Source organism: Salvelinus alpinus, chromosome 1, assembly GCF_045679555.1.
Source record: "Salvelinus alpinus chromosome 1, SLU_Salpinus.1, whole genome shotgun sequence".
Classification (NCBI taxonomy): domain Eukaryota; kingdom Metazoa; phylum Chordata; class Actinopteri; order Salmoniformes; family Salmonidae; genus Salvelinus; species Salvelinus alpinus.
The window spans coordinates 99964383-99988629 of NC_092086.1; the positions used below are offsets into that span (position 1 = coordinate 99964383).

The 24247-nt window shown below is 48.2% G+C and overlaps 1 protein-coding gene across 5 annotated transcripts in view; it reads left to right on the forward strand.

The window, feature by feature from the left end:
• The window catches only part of LOC139536707 (PDZ and LIM domain protein 5-like), a 97475-nt gene that overhangs the window by 70094 nt on the left and 3134 nt on the right, over positions 1 to 24247 (forward strand). Inside the window, exons 4-12 of one of the 5 annotated variants that reach the window (XM_071337325.1) lie at positions 4803 to 4836; positions 11201 to 11223; positions 13042 to 13068; positions 13376 to 13530; positions 15868 to 15898; positions 19875 to 20038; positions 22808 to 23003; positions 23727 to 23907; positions 24068 to 24188. In XM_071337325.1, the coding sequence (XP_071193426.1) occupies positions 4803 to 4836; positions 11201 to 11223; positions 13042 to 13068; positions 13376 to 13530; positions 15868 to 15898; positions 19875 to 20038; positions 22808 to 23003; positions 23727 to 23907; positions 24068 to 24188 (932 nt within the window). Of the gene's footprint in view, positions 1 to 4802; positions 4837 to 5215; positions 5752 to 11200; positions 11224 to 13041; positions 13069 to 13375; positions 13531 to 15867; positions 15899 to 19874; positions 20039 to 22807; positions 23004 to 23726; positions 23908 to 24067; positions 24189 to 24247 lie in introns of all 5 variants that reach the window. The other 4 variants (XM_071337327.1, XM_071337316.1, XM_071337322.1 and 1 more) reach the window with 4 other exon arrangements.

Sequence of the window (24247 nt, forward strand, 5' to 3'; positions counted from 1 at the left end):
TGTGTTTGGTCTGTCAGCTCTGGGAACAGAGACACAGAGAATGGTGGTTGGGGGTTCCACCTGGCCTGTGTTTGTTCTGTCAGCTCTGGGAACAGGGACACAGAGAACGGAGGTTCGGGGTTCCACCTGGCCTGTGTTTGTTCTGTCAGCTCTGGGAACAGAGACACAGAGAACGGAGGTTGGGGGTTCCACCTGGCCTGTGTTTGTTCTGTCAGCTCTGGGAACAGAGACACAGAGAACGGAGGTTGGGGGTTCCACCTGGCCTGTGTTTGTTCTGTCAGCTCTTGGAACAGAGACACAGAGAAGGAGGTTGGGGGTTCCACCTGGCCTGTGTTTGTTCTGTCAGCTCTGGGAACAGAGACACAGAGAACGGAGGTTCAGGGTTTCACCCTGGAGCCTCTCTCAGGCTTACCGATGGCGGATACACAGTGTTATGGACTATATTTTGTTTGTAAAGGCACAGACTGTTTGATCTATAAGCCCATCCCTATCCTGTGATGTTTGCCTGGGCCTTTGTAAGTGTGATGCTTTGGAAAATATGTTCATATGTACATTGGAAAATATGCTCATATGTACATTGGAAAATATGTTCATATGTACATTGGAAAATATGTTCATATGTACATTGGAAAATATGTTCATATGTACTTTGGAAAATATTCAGCCGCCAGTGTGGGTATAGTATTTTTCAAAATATGAATTGCATACATATGTGGCAGGGTGGGGCTGGATACTCCCCCAGTGAGCATGCTCTTAGTCGGTCAGCTTCAACTCAGTGAGGAACAGGACCGTGAGACTGTCCTAAACCCTTCCTAATATGGAAGAATGTGACAGACAGAATGCCAGAGAACATGGGGCATGTTCTGGAAGAGACCATTCTGTTCTGCTGAGTCACTTTGGCTTAATGAGGAAGAAGGAACACATTGTCTGGCTGTCCTAGGCTGTCAGAGGCTGTCAGAGGCTGAGAACACAGTTGTTTATGAAGCCAGATGAGAGGCTGGGACTGAGACTTAATGGACATTAATGAGAAAACATGAACCAGTCTGAGTCTAGACTGACTGTGTCCAGCAGACTAAGGTTATGAAGGGCCCATGCCATGGATGAAGGACAAGAAACAGCTGGAGGAGAGAAAGAGGGATTGAGGAAGGAGAAAGAGAAAGAGGGATTGAGGAAGGAGAAAGAGAGGGAGGGAGAGGGATAGAGATGAAGGAGAAAGAGAGGGAGGGAGAGAGAGAGGTAGGAGAAAGATAGGGAGGGAAAGAGGAAGGAGAAAGAGAGGGCAAGAGAGAGAGTGCTTACTTTTCTTGGAATTAATCAAATCAAATCAAAGTTTATTTGTCACGTGCGCTGAATACAACAGGTGTAGACCTTACAGTGAAATGCTTACTTACAGGCTCTAACCAATAGTGCAAAAAAGGTATTAGGTGAACAATAGGTAAGTAAAGAAATAAAACAACAGTAAAAAGACAGGCTATATACAGTAGCGAGGCTATAAAAGTAGTGAGGCTACATACAGACACCGGTTAGTCAGGCTGATTGAGGTAGTATGTACATGTAGATATGGTTAAAGTGACTATGCATATATGATGAACAGAGAGTAGCAGTAGCGTAAAAGAGGGGTTGGCGTGTGGTGGGTGGGACACAATGCAGATAGGCCGGTTAGCCAATGTGCGGGAGCACTGGTTGGTCGGCCCAATTGAGGTAGTATGTACATGAATGCGTAAAAAGAGGGGTGGGGGGGAGGGGCACACAATGCAAATAGTCCGGGTAGCCATTTGATTACCTGTTCAGGAGTCTTATGGCTTGGGGGTAAAAACTGTTGAGAAGCCTTTTTGTCCTAGACTTGGCACTCCGGTACCGCTTGCCATGCGGTAGTAGAGAGAACAGTCTATGTCTTGGGTGGCTGGGGTCTTTGACAATTTTTAGGGCCTTCCTCTGACACCGCCTGGTGTAGAGGTCCTGGATGGCAGGCAGCTTGGCCCCAGTGATGTACTGGGCTGTACGCACTACCCTCTGTAGTGCCTTGCGGTCAGAGGACGAGCAATTGCCGTACCAGGCAGTGATGTTACCAGTCAGGATGCTCTCGATGTTGCAGCTGTAGAACATTTTGAGGATCTCAGGACCCATGCCAAATCTTTTTAGTTTCCTGAGGGGGAATAGGCTTTGTCGTGCCCTCTTCACGACTGTCTTGGTGTGTTTGGACCATTCTAGTTTGTTGTTGATGTGGACACCAAGGAACTTGAAGCTCTCAACCTGCTCCACTGCAGCCCCGTCGATGAGAATGGGGGCATGCTCTGTCCTCCTATTCCTGTAGTCCACAATAATCTCCTTAGTCTTGGTTACGTTGAGGGATAGGTTGTTATTCTGGCACCACCCGGCCAGGTCTCTGACTTCCTCCCTATAGGCTGTCTCGTCGTTGTCGGGGATCAGGGCTACCACTGTTGTGTCATCTGCAAACTTAATGATGGTGTTGGAGTCATGCCTGGCCATGCAGTCATGGGTGAACAGGGAGTACAGGAGGGGACTGAGCACACACCCCTGGGGAGCTCCAGTGTTGAGGATCAGCGTGGCAGATGTGTTGCTACCTACCCTCACCACCTGGGGGCAGCCCGTCAGGAAGTCCAGGATCCAGTTGCAGAGGGAGGTGTTTAGTCCCAGGGTCCTTAGCTTAGTGATGAGCTTTGAGGGCACTATGGTGTTGAACGCTGAGCTGTAGTCAATGAAGAGCATTCTCACATCTCACATTATGTTCTGCATAGTTGATATGCATGTTGTTTTCCTTCATTAGGCTACATTCTCTCTGCTCCTCAGAGAGACAGAATATGGAAGGAATATACAGATAGTTCTTGTGGATAGAGAGGAGATTGTTTTTGGTTCACTTCCTGGTAGCCACTGGAAGTCCCGTCCCCTGTACAGTGTGTTTGTTTGCAGCAGTATGAACAACAGGACTACCTTCCTTTTCCTGAGGCGAAAAAAGTCCTGCAGCTGGTTTGATCATGAGTATAAATCTGAGGTCTTCTACACTGTTTGGGCCTGTAGCCCTGTACACAGAGATGGAGACTCACACAGAGTAGAGATAGTGTCTTGGACTGCTGAGTGGATGAGTGGATGAGTGAGTGAAAATAAGGATCCTTAGTAAATCTAGCAGGCGTTAGGGAAACAAAACAGAGTAATATAGCATCATATGTTTTCCCACATGTCTCTACCGCCATGCTGCTCTATGGCTGGCTGCCTCTGTGGAATTGAGCTATGGGCCAAATACAGACAGGCGTTGTAGTGGAGCCAGTAGCAGCAGTCTTTGATAGTGTGTCTAATCTCAATATTCACTCTATTTACAGGTTTTACTCTGGTGTGGTTAGTTCCCTCTCTCCCTCTCTTCCCATCCCCTCTCTCTTGTTCTATCTCCTGCTCCCTCTCTCTAAGATGCTCCTCCATAAGGAGAGAGTTACTGTCCATAAGGAGAGAGTTACTGTCCATAAGGAGAGAGTTACTGTCCATAAGGAGAGAGTTACTGTCCATAAGGAGAGGGTTACTGTCCATAAGGAGAGAGTTACTGTCCATAAGGAGAGGGTTACTGTCCATAAGGAGAGAGTTACTGTCCATAAGGAGAGAGTTACTGTCCATAAGGAGAGGGTTACTGTCCATAAGGAGAGGGTTACTGTCCATAAGGAGAGGGTTACTGTCCATAAGGAGAGAGTTACTGTCCATAAGGAGAGAGTTACTGTCCATAAGGAGAGAGTTACTGTCCATAAGGAGAGGGTTACTGTCCATAAGGAGAGGGTTACTGTCCATAAGGAGAGAGTTACTGTCCATAAGGAGAGAGTTACTGTCCATAAGGAGAGAGTTACTGTCCATAAGGAGAGAGTTACTGTCCATAAGGAGAGAGTTACTGTCCATAAGGAGAGGGTTACTGTTCATAAGGAGAGGGTTACTGTCCATAAGGAGAGGGTTACTGTCCATAAGGAGAGAGTTACTGTCCATAAGGAGAGAGTTACTGTCCATAAGGAGAGAGTTACTGTCCATAAGGAGAGAGTTACTGTCCATAAGGAGAGAGTTACTGTCCATAAGGAGAGAGTTACTGTCCATAAGGAGAGAGTTACTGTCCATAAGGAGAGGGTTACTGTCCATAAGGAGAGAGTTACTGTCCATAAGGAGAGAGTTACTGTCCATAAGGAGAGAGTTACTGTCCATAAGGAGAGGGTTACTGTCCATAAGGAGAGAGTTACTGTCCATAAGGAGAGGGTTACTGTCCATAAGGAGAGAGTTACTGTTCATAAGGAGAGGGTTACTGTCCATAAGGAGAGGGTTACTGTTCATAAGGAGATAGTTACTGTCCATAAGGAGAGAGTTACTGTCCATAAGGAGAGAGTTACTGTCCATAAGGAGAGAGTTACTGTCCATAAGGAGAGAGTTACTGTCCATAAGGAGAGAGTTACTGTCCATAAGGAGAGGGTTACTGTCCATAAGGAGAGAGTTACTGTCCATAAGGAGAGAGTTACTGTCCATAAGGAGAGAGTTACTGTCCATAAGGAGAGGGTTACTGTCCATAAGGAGAGAGTTACTGTCCATAAGGAGAGGGTTACTGTCCATAAGGAGAGAGGTACTGTGCATAAGGAGAGACATTGGGGTTTGTTTTGACACTTGGTTGTCAGGGAGACTATACAGTAGCTAGTCTTTACATAGATACACACATCTTAATGGATGGGCCATATACTGTGATGGTGTGCATGCTCCTTTACTTGTTTACCTTGTTCCTACAGAGGAAGATACGTTTCCTCATGATGCATTTTCTGTCTTCACAGAGCTTCCAGTGTTCCCAAGGCTGATGCACCAAAGGTAAGTACACTCCAGTGAATGAATCAGATATAAACAGTCACATTTATTATTTAGGATGAATGGATTCTGATAATGATTATTCGTTTTTAATGGGTATATTTCCAGTTACCAGGATCATTTGTTTGAGCATGCTCACTGTGATGTTACAGCACGTTGTGATTGGCTGTTATGGGCATTATGCAATGCTAGGGAATAATATGCTGCTGATAGCTCTGAGGCACATACCATACTGCTGGGGAGCATTTCCCTGTAGGGATTTTCTGTAGGAGTTTGCTGTGTGGTTTGCTGAATGAGTTTTCTGTATGAGTTTGCTGTATGAGTTTGCTGTGTGGTTTGCAGTGTGTGAGTGTCGTGCGTGTGTGTCCTCACCCCACTATAGGATGAGCCACTGGAGATCATTAAGCCCGTGCCAATCACCCATCCAGCTCCAGCCTTCACCAGCCCCTCCCCCCAACCCGGTGCTGCCTACAACAAGACGGCCCGCCCCTTTGGCGGGGGCAGCAATGTGGGTGCAGTCACTTCCTCCCTAACCGCCCCAAAGGTGGCCTCCATCCCCTCTGCATCGTCTGCTTTCACCCCCGCCGCCCCCTCTTCCCAGCAGCCCCAGCCTCCCTTCCCACTAGCTAGCCGCTCCCGCTCCCCCGCCCCACCTAGCTCAGCCCCACCCCCCAGACCCGGCTCTGGCCGTTCCCCCTTCACCTCCCCTTCCTCCCCTTCCTCCTCTTCTTCCTCATCCTCCCCGGCCAGAGTGACAGCCCCCTCCTCCAATCCCGGTGCTCCGCAGTCCTCTTGCTATAACACGCCAATAAACCTGTACTCCAATACCAACGCCTGTGAGGTGGCCATAGGACAGAGGCGGGGCCTGTTGGAAGCCCAGGGTGTGGTGGTCGACCAGATCAAAGAACAGTTTAATGGGTGAGTGGCACGAACCTCAGACCCTCTTCTCACCTCTTCTCCTCATCTCCTGTTACTTTCTCTATCTAACCAAACCCCTCATATTCTCCTTTTGCTTCCTTTCACTTTCCAAGAAGATCAACTGTGGGTAGGTAGGTAGGTGGTGTGAAGTTATTACCATGGACCATTTGACTTTGTAGCTCAAAAGACCACCATGGCTATGTTAGGTATGACCACCTGGACTGGTGTAGTGCAGCAGGAAGGCTGTAATGGGAAGTGAACATGTTTCTGTCTCACATCCCATAAATCCTGTGTGTTGCTGTCAGGTTTACAGAGAGATGTAGTTCTCTTTGCTGCCTGTCTGGATGATGTTTGAGGCCACAAGTAGCTGTTAACCAACCATGTAATAACAACAGACTACCTGAGAGAGGACATACTTTGTTGTAAATCTTCCATCAGATTCTCCTACATAGTCTACTTAGCTGTTTGTAGAGCAACTAGGATGGTGTTTATACCCCACCTCTGTAAATAGCCACATTGAGTGCAGCAGCACATCTTGTCCCAGTATGTTGAAGGGGACTGGAAACAGAAGAAATGTGCAGCAGCACATCTTGTCCCAGTATGTTGAAGGGGACTGGAAACAGAAGAAATGTGCAGCAGCACATCTTGTCCCAGTATGTTGAAGGGGACTGGAAACAGAAGAAATGTGCAGCAGCACATCTTGTCCCAGTATGTTGAAGGGGACTGGAAACAGAAGAAATGTGCAGCAGCACATCTTGTCCCAGTATGTTGAAGGGGACTGGAAACAGAAGAAATGTGCAGCAGCACATCTTGTCCCAGTATGTTGAAGGGGACTGGAAACAGAAGAAATGTGCAGCAGCACATCTTGTCCCAGTATGTTGAAGGGGACTGGAAACAGAAGAAATGTGCAGCAGCACATCTTGTCCCAGTATGTTGAAGGGGACTGGAAACAGAAGAAATGTGCAGCAGCACATCTTGTCCCAGTATGTTGAAGGGGACTGGAAACAGAAGAAATGTGCAGCAGCACATCTTGTCCCAGTATGTTGAAGGGGACTGGAAACAGAAGAAATGTGCAGCAGCACATCTTGTCCCAGTATGTTGAAGGGGACTGGAAACAGAAGAAATGTGCAGCAGCAACCGACAACATGTTAAACTCACTCCTGCTACCGCAAAACCCAGACCAGCCTAACCCAACCCATCCCAACCCAACCCAGCCCATCCTAACCCAACCCAACCCAGCCCATCCTAACCCAACCCATCCTAACCCAACCCAACCCATCCTAACCCAACCCAGCCCATCCTAACCCAACCCAGCCCATCCTAACCCAACCCAGCCCATCCTAACCCAACCCAACCCAGCCCATCCTAACCCAACCCAACCCAGCCCATCCTAACCCAACCCAACCCAGCCCATCCTAACCCAACCCAGCCCAGCCCATCCTAACCCAACCCAACCCATCCTAACCCAACCCAACCCATCCTAACCCAACCCAGCCCATCCTAACCCAACCCAGCCCATCCTAACCCAACCCAGCCCATCCTAACCCAACCCAACCCAGCCCATCCTAACCCAACCCAACCCATCCTAACCCAACCCAGCCCATCCTAACCCAACCCAGCCCATCCTAACCCAACCCAACCCATCCTAACCCAACCCAACCCAGCCCATCCTAACCCAACCCAACCCAGCCCATCCTAACCCAACCCAGCCCATCCTAACCCAACCCAGCCCATCCTAACCCAACCCAGCCCATCCTAACCCAACCCAACCCATCCTAACCCAACCCAGCCCATCCTAACCCAACCCAACCCATCCTAACCCAACCCAACCCAGCCCATCCTAACCCAGCCCAGCCCATCCTAACCCAACCCAGCCCATCCTAACCCAACCCAGCCCATCCTAACCCAACCCAGACCAACCTAACCCAACCCAGCCCATCCTAACCCAACCCAACCCAGCCCATCCTAACCCAACCCATCCTAACCCAACCCAGCCCATCCTAACCCAACCCAACCCATCCTAACCCAACCCAGCCCATCCTAACCCAACCCAACCCATCCTAACCCAACCCAGCCCATCCTAACCCAACCCAGCCCAGCCTAACCCAACCCAGCCCATCCTAACCCAACCCATCCTAACCCCCAACCCAGCCCATCCTAACCCAACCCAGCCCAGCCCATCCTAACCAACCCAGCCCAACCTAACCCAACCCAGCCCATCCTAACCCAACCCAGCCCATCCTAACCCAACCCAGCCCAGCCCATCCTAACCAACCCAGCCCATCCTAACCCAACCCAACCCATCCTAACCCAACCCAACCCAGCCCAGCCTAACCCAACCCAACCCAACCCAGCCCAGCCCAGACCAGCCTAACCCAACCCAACCCATCCTAATCCAACCCAACCCAGCCCAGCCTAACCTAACCCAACCCAACCCAGCCCAGCCCAGCCTAACCCAACCCAACCCATCCTAATCCAACCCAACCCAGCCCAGCCTAACCTAACCCAACCCAACCCATCCTAACCCAACCCAGCCCATCCTAACCCAACCCAACCCAACCCAACCCAGCCCATCCTAACCCAACCCAACCCAACCCATCCTAACCCAACCCAGCCCATCCTAACCCAACCCAACCCAACCCAACCCAGCCCATCCTAACCCAACCCAACCCAGCCCAGCCTAACCTAACCCAACCCAACCCAACCCAGACCATCCTAACCCAACCCAACCCAGCCTAACCCAACCCAGCACAGCCTAACCCAACCCAACCCAACCCAGCCCAGCCCAACCTAACCCAACCCAACCCAACCCAGCCCATCCTAACCCAACCCAGCCCATCCTAACCCAACCCAACCCAGCCCAGCCTAACCCAACCCAACCCAACCCAACCCAGACCATCCTAACCCAACCCAACCCAGCCTAACCCAACCCAGCACAGCCTAACCCAACCCAACCCAGCCCAGCCTAACCCATCCTAACCCAACCCAGCCCATCCTAACCCAACCCAGCCCATCCTAACCCAACCCAACCCAGCCCAGCCTAACCCAACCCAACCCAGCCCAGCCTAACCCAACCCAGCATAGCCCAGCCCAGCATAGCCCAACCCAGCCTAACCTAGCCCAGCTCAATCCAGCCCAGTCTAACCCAACCCAGCCCAGCATAGCCCAACCCAGCATAGCCTAGCCCAGCCCAATCCAGCCCAGCCCAGCCTAACCCTGCCTAGCGTAACCCAGCCTATCCAAACCAGCCTAGCCCAATCCAGCCTAGCCCAATCCAGCCTAGCTCAGACAAACCCAGCCTAGCCCAACCCAGCCTACCCTAGATAAACCCAAACCAAACTAGCCCAAACCAGCCTAGGCCAACCCAGCCTAGCCCAGCTTAAACCAGCCCAACCCAGGCCAAATCAGCCTAGCTTAGCTCAGCTCAGGCCAACCCAGCCCAGCCCAACCCAACCCAGCCTAACCCAGCCTAGCCTAGCTCAGCCTAGCCCAGCCTAGCTCAGCCCAAACCAGCCTAGGCCACATCAGCCTAGTCCAACCCATCCCAAACCAGACTAGATCAGTCCAAACCAGCCTAGGCCAACCCAGCCTAGCCCAGCTCAGACCAAACCAGCCTAGGCCAAACCAGCCTAGCCCAACCCCAGCCTAGTCCAACCCAGCCTAGCCCAGCTCAGACCAAACCAGCCTAGGCCAAACCAGACTAGTTCAAACCAGCCTAGCTTAACCCAGCCTAGGCCAACCCAGCTTAGTCCAAACCAGCCTAGCTTAACCCAGCCTAGGCCAACCCAGCTTAGTCCAAACCAGCCTAACCCAACCCAGCCTAGCCCAACCCAGCTTAACCCAGCCCAGCCCAGCCTAGCCCACCCTGCCTGCCTTTAATTGATAATAGAGTTTATAGCTTTGCCAAACACCCAGTAGTCTGGCTCTGATTCTGTCTGACGTCTTGTTGTTGTGTTGAATTAGACGCTTGTTTTCTAATTATCCCAGCGTACTGGCAGCTCTGGGCTGGAACAGCTCTTTATTGGGGTGGTTCTCAGGCCAGAGGATAGGACATGCGCTAGTAACATGTGTTTTCGAATAGTCTACCAATGTAGTCCACTGATGCAAATGGTATTAGTTATGTTTCGCAGCTGAATAATCAAATCAAATTTATTTATAAAGCCCTTCTTACATCAGCTGATATCTCAAAGTGCTGTACAGAAACCCAGCCTAAAACCCCAAACAGCAACCAATGCAGGTGTAGAAGCACGGTGGCTAGGAAAAACTCCCTAGAAAGGCCAGAACCTAGGAAGAAACCTAGAGAGGAACCAGGCTGTGAGGGGTGGCCAGTCCTCTTCTGGCTGTGCCGGGGGGAGATTATAACAGAACATGGCCAAGATGTTCAAATGTTCATAGATGACCAGCAGGGTCAACTAATAATAATCACAGTGGTTGTCGAGGGTGCAACAGGTCAGCACCTCAGGAGTAAATGTCAGTTGGCTTTTCATAGCCGATCATTCAGAGTATCTCTACTGCTCCTGCTGTCTCTAGAGAGTTGAAAACAGCAGGTCTGGGACAGGTAGCACGTCCGGTGAACGGCTCAGGGTTCCATAGCCGCAGGCAGAACAGTTGAAACTAAAGCAGCAGCACGGCCAGTTGGACTGGGGACAGCAAGGAGTCATCAGGCCAGGTAGTCCTGAGGCATGGTCCTAGGGCTCAGGTCCTCTGAGAGAGAGAAAGAAAGAGAGAAAGAGAGAAATAAAGAGAGAGAGAGAGAATTAGAGAGAGCATACTTAAATTCACACAGGACACCGGATAAGACAGGAGAAGTACTCCAGATATAACAGACTGACCCTAGCCCCCCGACACATAAACTACTGCAGCATAAATACTGGAGGCTGAGACAGGAGGGGTTATAATAGAGTATCATAGAGACTTTATGCCACTTACATCTAGTCACTTTGGTTGTCATCTCAGTCTGTACTGCATACTGTAATACCTTCTCTGAGTTATTATATGATCTTTGACCTTCCTCCCTTCTAAAACGGTTTTGGCTAGAAGGGTTACAGTCAGAATTTACTTTTTGTAGCAAGTTAGACCTTATGCAGCAGGTTAGTACAATTAACGTAGCAGGTTAGGAGAATTAGTTTAAGGTTAGGAAAATGTTTAGGTAAAATGCACAAAAAGTTTGAGGAATGACAATTTGACACATAAACTGTATCCCATCTAGCCATGACCACCAAAACCCCCTAGACTGCCCCGTCTGCTTGTACAGGTTACAGGTATAGTAGAAGCATGTGTGTTCAGCCGCATCCTGTGTGTGTGTTTCTCTCTGGGTGTCTGCTCGCACATCATCTCAGAATGGTCCATGTGGTTTTAGGACCCAGTTGAATCACTGCTCTTCTCTTTTTCTCTTTTCCTGCTCCTTTACTTTGTTCATCCTCTTCTCCTCTCTTTTCTCTTTCCGCAGGAGGGGGCAGAGGAAGAGACCAAGTTAGTGTTGTAACAGTGACACTGTCTGCTAGCTCTTTGACTGTGGGATGTGATTATCAGTGCTATCCTGCTACACATGATGACTGCAGTACAGTTAGATTAGTACAGTAGACATGCTGGCGCCTCTCTGCCATAACCCTCATAAACATCCCTCATATACTTACTGTCTAAAGCCTAAACCATAGTCCACAGCCGCTGAGACGTGATAGTCCAGCGTCCTATTGTGACATAGCTACATGGCTCTGAGACCACCATCCACAGGGAAGCACAGCCCTCTGCTCACCTCCCCACAGTTCTCAACCAGCTCGGCTCCGGTACGCGTCCTCTATTCATTTGAATGTGTTGACAGTTGGAGAAATTGCTTGACCTGCGCTGACAAACTATGAAAACCAACGGTCTAATATTCTAGAACACTGCTGTGTGTACGTGTACACATTTTGGACTATGACAGGCGCTTTACACACTCATTTCACAACACAAAACAACCTGCAAAGCCACCCTGTAAATAACACACAGCCATAAGCCATAATAAGCCTTGTGGTCCACTGAGGCCAGTTCATTCTGTTCATTCATGCTCTGTGTGTGTAATGGCATCCCGGCCCGGTCCGTGTGGGAGAACCAGTGTATTTACACCCAGACTGTGTTTCAAATGCCACCCCATTCTCTTTATAGTGCACTACCTTTGACCGGGGCCCATAGGCTCTATAGGCTCTATAAAAGGTGATGCATCCCCACCCGACCCACCACCAGGCTCCAGACTGCAACCCAGAGCTCTGTAGGCTGACCTGTCACCACTCAGCAGGGCTTCTGTACCCTGTCCCTGTATCTGTCCCTCTCCGTCTGCCACCGTGACACTCTGTTTACCCAAGGCCATTCATTAATTACCAGCCAGGACCGTCACAATCTGACCCCTCTCGCCCCATTCACTTAGAATACACTCAGAGAGACACACAGTCGAATAGCACACAGCTCGCACCCAGAACACTCAGACACATTTGACTTGCCCCCAGTGCAGAAATCCACTTGTAATGTAATAAACAGACATCTTGAGATGTGTGTCTAAACATGATATAATTCAGGACAGGAATACAAACAATGTATCCGTTCTGGTCCTGAGCTCAATGTAACGTGAGGCTCAGTGGTTCCCCCTTGTGGCGAGAGATGGTAACTTCTACCTGGGTTTCTAACTGTATTATACATACAATATCACTATTTAATAGTTTTAAATCAATTCCCCAAAATACAAACTACATCACCAGTTTATTCAGCTGATCAATAATCCATAAAGCATATTTCCCCCTACTACTAAAACCATTGTCATGTTATGATATGTTTGTCTCTGAGTTAGTGCCATGATGTACTGTATGTGGGCTGAATCAGGTCATGTGTGTCACGTCATCTTCATAAGGGTTTTAGAGCTGGTCATTGCAGTTAGTTTGAATCGATAGTCAGCTGACTACTGCTCTGCTATTTCTAGTGTAACTGCTGGTTCTGATAGTGGGCCTCTGGGAATTCTTAAGTAAGTATAGCCTGTAACAGCAGTAACTGAACAGTAGCTGGATCGAATCCCCGAGCTGACAAGGAAAAAATCTGTCGTTCTGCCCCTGAACAAGGCAGTTAACCCACTATTCTCCGGTAGGCCGCCATTGTAAATAAGAATGGCCTAATTAAATAAATACAAATTAAAAAACAAAACAGCAAAACTGATACTTTAGATCCAAAGAGTTTTACATATGGTTTATTCTATCAAACAATATTCTATCTTTCAAGTTCTCTTCTATTTTCCTTTCTTACCACCTTCTCAATGTCCGTGTGCAGAGTCCCCCCAAAGACAGCCCCTAGGAGGTACAGTAATGGAACATCTAGCCGTGGACACTCAGTGAATGTGTGTATGTTTGTCTTGTCTAAGTATACCTGTAGTATACTTTGGGAGTACGAATGTATTTGTCTGTACCAGTGTGTGAACGAGAACAAATGTTGTACTTGTGTTATGCTACTATATAAAAACATTAATGAATGTGATAAATGAATCTGAATAATTAGGGAATAATTAAGTAATTATTAAGAGTGATTTTTATGAATGCTGAGTGGTAATGATAATTGTAAATGAATGTTAATGATGATGATGACTTTATTCTGTGTGTGGTCTCAGGAACAGAGTTGAACCAGAGTTGACCCACGCCTCGCCCCTCAGTGAGGCCAGTAAGAAGCGTCTGATCGAGGACACAGAGGACTGGCATCCTCGCACCGGAACCTCCCAATCCAGGTCCTTCAGAATCCTGGCTCAGATCACCGGCACAGAGAAAGGTGGGTACCCCTTCTGCACCCTCCCCTTACCCCAATACCCTGAGACACCCTAGTTACTGGATAACCTGGCACAATGGGACTAGGAAATATAAATCCATCCTAACTAGATCATTGTGATCTTACAGTAGTATCCCTCTGAAGTGACCATTTCGGCTTTGCCTTTTCCCCTAAGGGAAAGGTTACATAAGTAGACTGTAGTACAGATTACAACAGTGCTGCATGTTCGTCCCTGTAGTGCACAGGGTGGGAAATTAACACAAGCCATCAGCAAAATGCTGGTAGATTTGAGCATTGGCTGGTAGAATATCTATTCTTACCAGCCACATTGACGGATGGTCGCAGAGAGCATTTGGGAGCATAAAAAAAAAGAATCCAAATCCCACATGTAGAAAAAATACATCATGGTTTGTCAGCTCTGGAAAAGGAAATCTCAATGCTACAGTGGTGAAAGCAGGTTGGGTACAGTGTTTTCTGTAATTTAGCTTCATTATTTGAAATTAGGGCATCCACCAGCCATTTCCCACCCTGGTAGTGTAGCTCTGTCTGTGTTCTGGTCCACCTGGCACAGCTCTGTCTGTGTGTTCTGGTCCCCCTGGCACAGCTCTGTCTGTGTTCTGATCCCCCTGGCACAACTCTGTCTGTGTGTTCTGGTCCCCCTGGCACAGCTCTGTCTGTGTTCTGGTCCCCCTGGCACAGCTCTGTCTGTGTTCTGGTCCCCCTGGCACAGCTCTGTCTGTGTGTTCTGGTCCCCCTGGCACAGCTCTGTCTGTGTTCTGGTCCCCCTGGCACAGCTCTGTCTGTGTGTTCTGGTCCCCCTGGCACAGCTCTGTCACTGTGTTCTGGTCCCCCTGGCACAGCTCTGTCTGTGTGTTCTGGTCCCCCTGGCACAGCTCTGTCTGTGTGTTCTGGTCCCCCTGGCACAGCTCTGTCTGTGTGTTCTGGTCCCCCTGGCACAGCTCTGTCACTGTGTTCTGGTCTCCCTGGCACAGCTCTCTCTCTGTGTTCTGGTCCCCCTGGCGCAGCTCTGTCTGTGTGTTCTGGTCCCCCTGACACAGCTCTGTCTCTGTGTTCTGTTCCCCCTGGCACAGCTCTGTCTGTGTGTTCTGGTCCCCCTGGCACAGCTCTGTCTCTGTGTTCTGTTCCCCCTGGCACAGCTCTGTCTGTGTGTTCTGGTCTCCCTGGCACAGCTCTGTCTGTGTGTTCTGGTCCCTCTGGCGCAGCTCTGTCTGTGTGTTCTGGTCCCCCTGGCAAAGCTCTGTCTGTGTGTTCTGGTCCCCCTGGCACAGCTCTGTCTGTGTGTTCTGGTCCCCCTGGCACAGCTCTTTCTCTGTGTTCTGGTCCCCCTGGCACAGATCTTTCTCTGCGTTCTGGTCCCCTGGCACAGCTCTGTCACTGTGTTCTGGTCCCCCTGGCACAGCTCTGTCTGTGTGTTCTGGTCCCCCTGACACAGCTCTTTCTCTGTGTTCTGGTCCCCTGGCACAGCTCTGTCTCTGTGTTCTGTTCCCCCTGGCACAGCTCTGTCTGTGTATTGGTCCCCCTGGCGCAACTCTGTGACTGTGTTCTGGTCCCCCTGGCGCTGCTCTGTCTCTGGGCCTCAGCATCCATCTCTCTGTCATCACCCCAGCCCTGTGTGTGTTAGACCTGCTCTGCTGAAACAAACTGCCATGGAGCTGACAAGGAGCAGTGCATTAGAAGTCATTCTCTATTCCACACATAGGCTGAGGTTACTTATAGAATGTTTAATATGTGCAAGGCTGTTGATGCAAATGAGTGCTGGAGAGTGGTTTGTTCTTGCCTGGCTACCCATCCACATCTGTCTGGCCAAATGCCACACCCACTAACATTTTTTCTCCCCGATAAGTTTGGATTTGAGAATGCTGATGGGTTGGGCCAGAGCTGGCTTACACAAATCATGAGACACAGATTTTAAAAAAAATAGTAGTAAATAATAAATAAATAATAAATGTAATTAATTAAATGATAGTATATTTTTTTTATCAATATCTACTTGATTAAAATGAGCATTTAAAAAGCAGTAGCACCACTCTCTTTTTGTCTGGTCACCACATGGCCTCCCGAGTGGCCAGCGGTCTAAGACACTGTATCTCAGCAGTGTCTTACAGACCCTGGTTCGATTCCAGGCATGTTTCACAACCGGCCGTGATTGGGAGTCCCATAGGGCGGCGCACAATCGGCCCAGCGTTGTCCGGGTTTGGCCGGGGTAGGCCGTAAATAAGAATTTGTTATAATTTTCTATTATAAGACACACAAGTCTACATGCACATTTGACATTCTCTGTTTTTATGTTCATGAGTTTCTTTCCTCCTCTGTTCACAGACCAAGCCCAGGAGAACAGTGCTGGAAAGAAGTGAGTAGGTGGTGGTATGTCAGTCTGATCCCATGTGATCTGAGGGTAGTTTCCTGGTGTGAGGCTGATGCTGTTGTTGTTACTGTTACTATGTTGGGTTGATCAGAGCTTTCTGGCACTCCATGTCTCATCCTGCATGCCACAGGAGCTTCTCATTATTGGGATTCCGAGTTTAGCCCATACTTCCTTATCCATGAGACGCTCAGTATCACGCTTAGTTTAAGGCTTCATTACAGGAAGCCACATCAGAGGAAACCCTAGTGGAAACTGCTCAAGCAGGGTTAGCTGGGCTGGCCAACCCTCATAGCCCTTTAGAGCTGGGGGTTCTGGGGGTTCTCAGGTCTGTGTTCTGCCCCTATTCATCTTCATCTGCAGTAAATGCACCCTGCTGCTCTCCCAACCAAAGCCCCGGCCAATCAGCATGTCACGAAGATGGATAGTGGGTAATTAAGTGGGATTGTGGGTAATCAGGGCCTGCCAGGAGGAGACTTCCAATCTCTCCTTCTTAGAGAGATGTGGTTTACAGACAGCATCCTTCAGACAGAGCTCTCCTGTCAGGAAGTACAACCACTGGCAAATCTGACTCTTTCTTTATTTTTCATTTATTTCCTACATTGTCTTGTTTTTCCCTCTACATTTCTTGTCTATTTCTTTTTCTTTACAATGTCTTTATTTCCTTTCTTCCTGTCTGCTCTCCTGTGTCCTCTCCTTTCTTCCTCCTTCCTTCCCACCATCTCCCCTCCTTTCCTGTGTCTTTGGGTGTGTTAGGGTGAACAAACCGGATCCAAAGGTTGTGGGACAACAGTACAACAAGCTGAGAGACTGGCACCACGGTGTTTCGGCACGCACACTCAACGTGCAGTAGACTGTAGTTTGCTGTGCCCAGTAACATCTCTCTGCCTGTGTTTTATTCATTTCAATCAGCCTGTAGTTAACTAGAAAGACAGTCTCAGATCTCACATTATAGCAGTCTGAGATTTCACATTATACCTCACCACCTGTGCCTTGTCCTATACCACATCCCTTTAAGTAGTTACTGGAATTAGTTAGTACGTTGCTGTGTCTGTGTGTGTACAGTGAGCCTGTTGGTGTGTTAGGGGAGTGTGAGAGTGAGTGTGTGAGTGAGTGTGTGTGTGTTTGAGTTAAAAACTCTCCCTTAGTACATACACACAATGGCCAGGTTATTAGGTACCACCCTGTTGGCACGTGACCATGGCTTGCTATATATTGCAGGCAGACAGGCATTGAGGCATTCAATAACTGTTGGATTGAACATTAGATTTGGCAAAACAAGTGACCTAAGTGACTTTGAGAGTAGTATGATCGTTGGTGCCAGGCGCTTTTCACGCTCGCCAGTGTCTAGGGTTTACCGAGAATGGTGCGACAAACAAAAAACATACAACAGCTTGTTGATGAGAGAGGTCAAAGGAGAATGGCAAGAATCGTGTAGGCCAACACTGGACAATTGAGGAGTGGAAAAACATTGCCTGGTCTGACAAATCCCGCTTCCTGTTGCGTAATGCTGATGGCAGAGTCAGTGTAAGCAGCATGAGTCCATGGACACATCCTGCCTGGTGTCAACGGTACAGGCTAGTGGCAGTGGTGTAATGGTGTGGGGAATATTTTCCTGGCACATGTTGAGTCCCGTAATACAAATTGAGCAATGTGTTCATGCCCCGAAGAATACAGGCTGTTCTGGGGTCAAATGGGGGTGCGACCTGGCTACATGGGTGTACCTAATAAACGGGCCACTGAGTGTATCTTGAATATTGAGATGAAATCTGCACATTATCATCTGTAATATACAACTTTTTGTGTTTATTCTGTTTGTTTCTACTTCTGTTCCAACTTCACTATCCTCCAACTTCAATCTGATACTTTGTGTGTATCTTTGTATTTTATCTTCATTTTGTTTCATTTTATACACTAACCATATTCATTTTGCTTGAGGATTGTAACTGCTTATATATCAATAAAGTTGTATCCTTTTCTCAGCTGTTCTTCATTTCCTGTCCCCTTCTCCGTTTCCCTTGAGCTTCCTTTTCTGTTTCTTCTTCTGCTATGAAGTACAGTATCTAAACACTTGACTGTGCAGTAGGTGCTCAGTTGGTAGAGCATGGCACATGCAAAGCCAGGGTTGTGGGTTCAATTACCACACTGGACCAGTACGAAAAAGTATGAAAATGAATGCACTCTCTACTGTAAGTAGCACTGAATAAGAGCATTTGCTAAAAAATGCTTGGTCTATAGCAATGGATCCTTATCATCTGTAGAGGGCAGTATCCTCAAGACATATTTAAATGACAGCGTAGCTGACCAATTTTACATTCAGACAACTCAATATGAGCTGGAGCAAATCAAGTCAGACTCAAGTCAGGTTATTTGCCTAAGGGCAAGTCTTTCTCACCTGGGATTCGAACCAGCTACATTTTGGATACAGCTTGCCCATACTGAGCGTGCTTGCTCCAAACATTGTCTGAACACCACTACTAGTACAGACCTAACCATGGTGGTTCAGGCACTAGAGATAAGCATTATTTATAGAACCGTCAATGTCATGGAGGGCAACGTTGCAGAGTCTGAAAGAACAAGACAATTGTGTTGTTATGAGCAGCTCCACTGCATACATTATGTCACTGAAAGAGAGTAAGGATGGAGAGAAAGAGAGAGAGAGAGAGAGATAGAGACCATGCCAACTCTAATTGTGTTCCTGTTTTCCTTATTGATGCGCCATCTGGACACTGGGTTGTATCATGTATCCTTATTGGATATACTGACCATGGTTTTCATCAGACACAGCTTTTAATCCAATCATCTCTCCTCTTAATTGGCCTGATGGTTGAGTGTGTCTCTTCATGCTAATGAATTGTAATGATTAGTGCCTGGGCTGGATGTGACTCTCACATAATGAGCCCAGGGGTTTTTTGTCTTCAAAACAGCTCTTCCAGTGCACTTCTATTTCCAACAACTATTTCGTTATTTTTGGGCATGGTCTGCACATTGTTTCACATAAACATGCACTTGAACAAGAAGTGAACCACATATTTTATATTGGGGGTAGGAGAGGATGCAGAATGTGGGAGTTTTACTAACGCCGAAAATAATGAAGTAAGTCTGCATAGTTTTTAGTGGGGAGGCGTGTTGTAATGGAATGACATTCTAACAGCTGAGAGGTGTTCTGAGTCCTGGATTAAACTCATACTGTACTGTAACCATGGCTGAGGTTGCCATAACAAACATGGCCTGGGCCTGAGGGAGAGACTGACAGGCCTCAGTTGGCACAGCCTGGTGATGTGAATAGTCCTGAATAAACAACACCAACCCTACCAGAACCTGGGAACCTTGAATACTATAAAGGAAAAGCATTTCTGAAGTATGATGGAGCGTCTGAGTGTGTGTATGTGTGTATTTATATTTGTGTGTGTGTATGTCTGTAGGTTTTTCGGTTTTACTATCCTTGTGGGGACCAGAAGTCCTCACAAGGATATTAAAACAAGGAAAATTTGGACAAGTTGGGTCATTTCGCAGGAAAAAGGCTATTTTAGGCTTAGGGGTTAGGTTTAGAGTTAGGGTCACAATTAGGGTTAGGGTTTTGAGTTAAGGTTAGGGTTAAGTTTAGGGTTAAGGTTAGGATTAGGTTAATGGCACAGGAGGTTGGTGGCACCTTATTTGGGGAGGACGGGCTCATGGTAATGGCTGGAGCGGAATAGGTGGAATGGTATCAAATACATCAAACACATGGTTTCCATGGTTTCCAGGTGTTTGATGCCATTCCATTCGCTCTGTTCCAGCCATTATTATGAGCCGTCCTCCCTTCAGCAGCCTCCACTGGTTAACGGTTAGGGTTCGGGGTTAGGGAAATCAATTGTTTGGTCCCCACACGGATAGTAAAACAAGCGTGTGTGTGTGTGCGTTCAAAGGTGTTCATGTGTGTCCATGAACAATGACCTATAAGCAGTACTTTTCTGTTCTCCAGTAAAGTTGTTGAGAATGCCCCGCCCAGTGTCCACATCACAACATCAGTGAAGACCATGACCAAAGTCCCAGGAGCCCCCAGGAATGGCAACAGTGTCCCCCCACCCGCCTTGAAGACCCCCTCTGCCCAGGTCAAACCCTCCTGGCCAGCTGGAGGTTCAGCAGGTACTGTAACACCATGACACTACCACTATGGTGTTCTCCTGACTGTCTCCAGAGGATTCTGTGCTTAGGTTCACTCACCTGGCTGTGTTTACACATTCTGATGATGTTTCTGTTATTGTGTGTGTCCTGCTGCTAAGATAAAACAAAGTCTTTGCTTGAAGCTGGGTTATATTACAGCCTTTGTTGAACATGGATGAGTCAGAAATGCTAATATATATATGTATTTTTCTAAGTTGAGAGCTCTGCCCTTTACTCAAACATTTATTTAGGAGAAGAATGTTTATGTATATGACTGAAATGTGAGGTCATCTAGTAGCTTTATTAACCATTGGCACTGGCTTTAAATGCCATGGCTGCATAGACTCACAGGCAACAGTACTCAGTAACTGTTACTTCATGTAGCAGCTTCTCTTGACCTGCAGGGGGCAGACCTGTGCTGTTACTGGAAACCCTGACCATTGAATCAGTGCTTTTATTAGAGCAGCATAAAGCTCTATAAAACGAGCTGTATTCAGCTAATGAGCTCAAATTATAGGCTCCTTTTCCACAATTCCTGAGTGAAAACGTCGAATTATATATTAGATGTTCTGCTCTTTAATAAACAGAGAAGATTCAGGGTCTGTGAGAACTGTAGTTTTCTCTGTAGAAGTCATTAGGAGTCATTATTACTAAGATTACTATTGCAGTATGTTCTCATACATAATAGGAATATACAATATATGGCCTTTACAGAGCTGTGTGAGGCGAGAGAGGTCCTATGCTTACCTACTGCCTCCCTGGGGACCTCTTAAGTGAGAGTTGCTGAAAGGGGGTGTATGAGAGACCACAGATACCTCTCTGTTAGATAGAGTATGTATCAGATTTACGCTTACATGACCTTGTGTTCACAAACACATACCTCATACTGACTGTGTGGAACCAGGCCAGATGCATGGTGTGTTATGTGTGATTCTACCATTCCCCCTGCTAGTGCTAAATATGTAATGTTTTTCATGGCAATTTTCATAGCAGCAGGCAGGACCACAGGAGGTTGGTGGCACCTGAATTGGGAAGAACCATCTCGTTCTAATGACTGGAGCGGAATCAGTGGAATGGTATCGAATACATTAAACACATGGTTTCCAGGTGTTTGATGCCATTCCATTCGCGCCGTTCCGGACATTATTATGAGTCGCTCTCCCCTCAGCAGCCTCCACTGGGCAGGACAGGATTGTGTTAGGTTGTATACAGGTGTTGTGGTGTGTTCCATGGGTCTGTGTGTGTGTGTGTTACTGTTCGTGTGAGAGAGCACTATGCCCTCTGTCCGCCATCTGTGTAAAAGCCAGGCAGCATTGATGACAGAAGGTGATACATCTCCCAGATGAGTGTTGAGAGATGAGTGTGGTCTTAAAAACTCATCTATCCAGCCTCCCTCACCTCCCTCCTTCCATTGCTCCTTCCCTCCCTGCCACCATGCCCTCCTGTCATTGTGTCAACCAATAACATGTCCCCTAAGCCCTGGGACTGGGCTAGACACTGCTGCCTCTAAACGGTCACTCAACAGGACATTTAAAAGACCAACTTAACCAGATGTGGTTGAAGAGGTAGTTTGATGGACCTGGACCAATGGTTTGGACCAGGGGGTTTTGCAGCCCTGCTGTGGAGATCAGTGAAACAGAGATACAAATCTCCAGTGTTCCCTTACAGCCTGCCCAAAGCCTCTTCAGGGGTTAGTTAGAGCATAGAGCCAACATACAGTGACAATGTCATATACAGTTTATGCTCTCTCTCTCTCTCTCTCTCTCTCTCTCTCTCTCTCTCTCTCTCTCTCTCTCTCTCTCTCTCTCTCTCTCTCTCTCTCTCTCTCTCTCTCTCTCTCTCTCTCTCTCTCTCTCTCTCTCTCTCTCTTTTCCTCTATCTCTCATCCACTCTCTGGCGCCCGCATCACTCTCTCTGTCTCTCTCTCTCTCACTCCCTCTGGCTCCCCCCAACTCTCTATCTCTGTCTTTCCCATGGATGTCCTCTCCTCTCCGCTCTTCTCCCTTCTCTGCCAGTCCCCAGTCATGTTTATTCAGCTCGTTTGCTCTCCACTATGAGAAAATCGAGGGGGCACTTGCTCTCTGACCCCCCAGTCCACCGCTCTTTGATTGGGTTCTCCTTTTCAATAGAGTCTCTGTACCCCTCCACCCCTCACCCCACCCCAGAGTCTCTGTAGCCCTCCACCCCTCACCCCACCGAGGGCAGACATCTTTGATCTCAGCCTGGATGTCTCTATGCAGCCAGAGAGAGAGGAGAGAGGGAAGAATGGAGAGAAGGGGAGAATTGTCTCTTCTTCGCCACTCCGCGTTCTGAGGGGCTGGGGGTGTTTTGTCAGGTGTCTCCTCTGGCTATGGTAATGTTGTTTCTTCACCCCGGTGGGGAAGATTGATCCATTGTTTGGGTGGTGTGGAGTGGATCTGCCCGACACAGCTGGCCCATGCTAAAGACAGGGAGGTCACAGCTAGATCTAATACATTCTGGCAGCAAGCAGCATACTCATTCATACCTGATCACACCTGCCCACCCACTCCTAAGCTAAGATGTCTTTAGGTTTAGCTAGCAATGCACACAGCCATGTAAATATAGCTACTGTACTGCTCTGCCTGTCTGCAGTACGTTGTTAGTGTTTTGATTACATGATACAGCAGTTTGTGAATGTTTTTATATAGCTCAAATGGATGTGATTTTTTGTTTATCTCTGTATGGTGTGATTGAAACAACTGGCCCATGGTGTATTTTCTGTTACTTTAGGTTTCTCTAAGGGTGGCGCTGCACCCTCTTTTGGGCGGGTCAGCAACACTGCACCAGTACCCACAGTACCCAAAGTTTCTGACCGCCCCGCCCCCCAGGCGCACCCCAAGGACCAGAACTCCCTGGTACAGCGGGCCGAACACATCGCAGCGGGAACACGCACCCCCATGTGTGGCCACTGTGACAAGGTCATCAGGTCAGTACCAACAGTCAGTATGGGAAGCCACGTGTTGACTTATAGTCAAAAGTAGTGCACTATACTGGCGCAGTGGTCTAGGGCACTGCATCGCAGTGCTAGCTGCGCCACCAGAGTCTCTGGGTTCGCGCCCAGGCTCTGTCGCAGCCGGGCGCGACCGGGAGGTCCGTGGGGCGACGCACAATTGGCATAGCGTCGTCCGGGTTAGGGAGGGTTTGGCCGGTAGGGATATCCTTGTCTCATCGCGCTCCAGCGACTCCTGTGGCAGGCCGGGCGCAGTGCGCGCTAACCAAGGTGGCCAGGTGCACAGTGTTTCCTCCGACACATTGGTGCGGCTGGCTTCCGGGTTGGAGGCGCGTTGTGTTAAGAAGCAGTGCGGCTTGGTTGGGTTGTGCTTCGGAGGACGCATGGCTTTCGACCTTCGTCTCTCCCGAGCCCGTACGGGAGTTGTAGCAATGAGACAAGATAGTAATTACTAGCGATTGGATACCACGAAAATTGGGGAGAAAATGGGATAAAATTAAATTAAATTTAAAAAAAGTAGTGCACTATATTAGAATTTTGGACACAGCCTAATCCTAAGGGTTTACGTCTGATTAGTTTAGTCCCTTTCAAATACATCTGAAATTGATAAAGTGGTGTTTAAAGTTAATTTTACCAAAAAAGTCAACCTCTCTTTTTGTCTTGTTACCCTGACCTCTGACCACTTCCTATCTTCCACAGAGGTCCTTTCCTGGTGGCCATGGGCATGTCCTGGCACCCTGAGGAGTTTAACTGTTCCCACTGCCACATGTCTCTGGTGGAGTCTGGCTTTGTGGAGGAGAGGGGAACAGTGTACTGTGCTCACTGCTATGAGAAGTTCTTCGCCCCTACCTGCACCAGCTGCCAGCAGAAGGTCCTGGGGGTGAGTGACATACTTTAGGAGACAGTATAGTATCTTGGCTTGTCCACCTTGCTCAACTATTTTAGCTTCCTCTTCTAATGCACAGACACATATTGAAATCAAGTTATGGCATTATGACAGTAATATCATTCCCTATAATCCCTTGTATTTTTTTTTACAGGAAGTCATCAATGCCCTGAAGCAGACATGGCATGTGTACTGCTTCCTGTGTGCGTCCTGCCAGCAGCCAATCAGAAACAACACCTTCCACCTGGAGGACGGGCTGCCATACTGTGAAAGAGGTGAGAGGTCACAGCAAGCAAGGTCTTAGGGAATGAACGGCACTGTGAAATGATTTGCG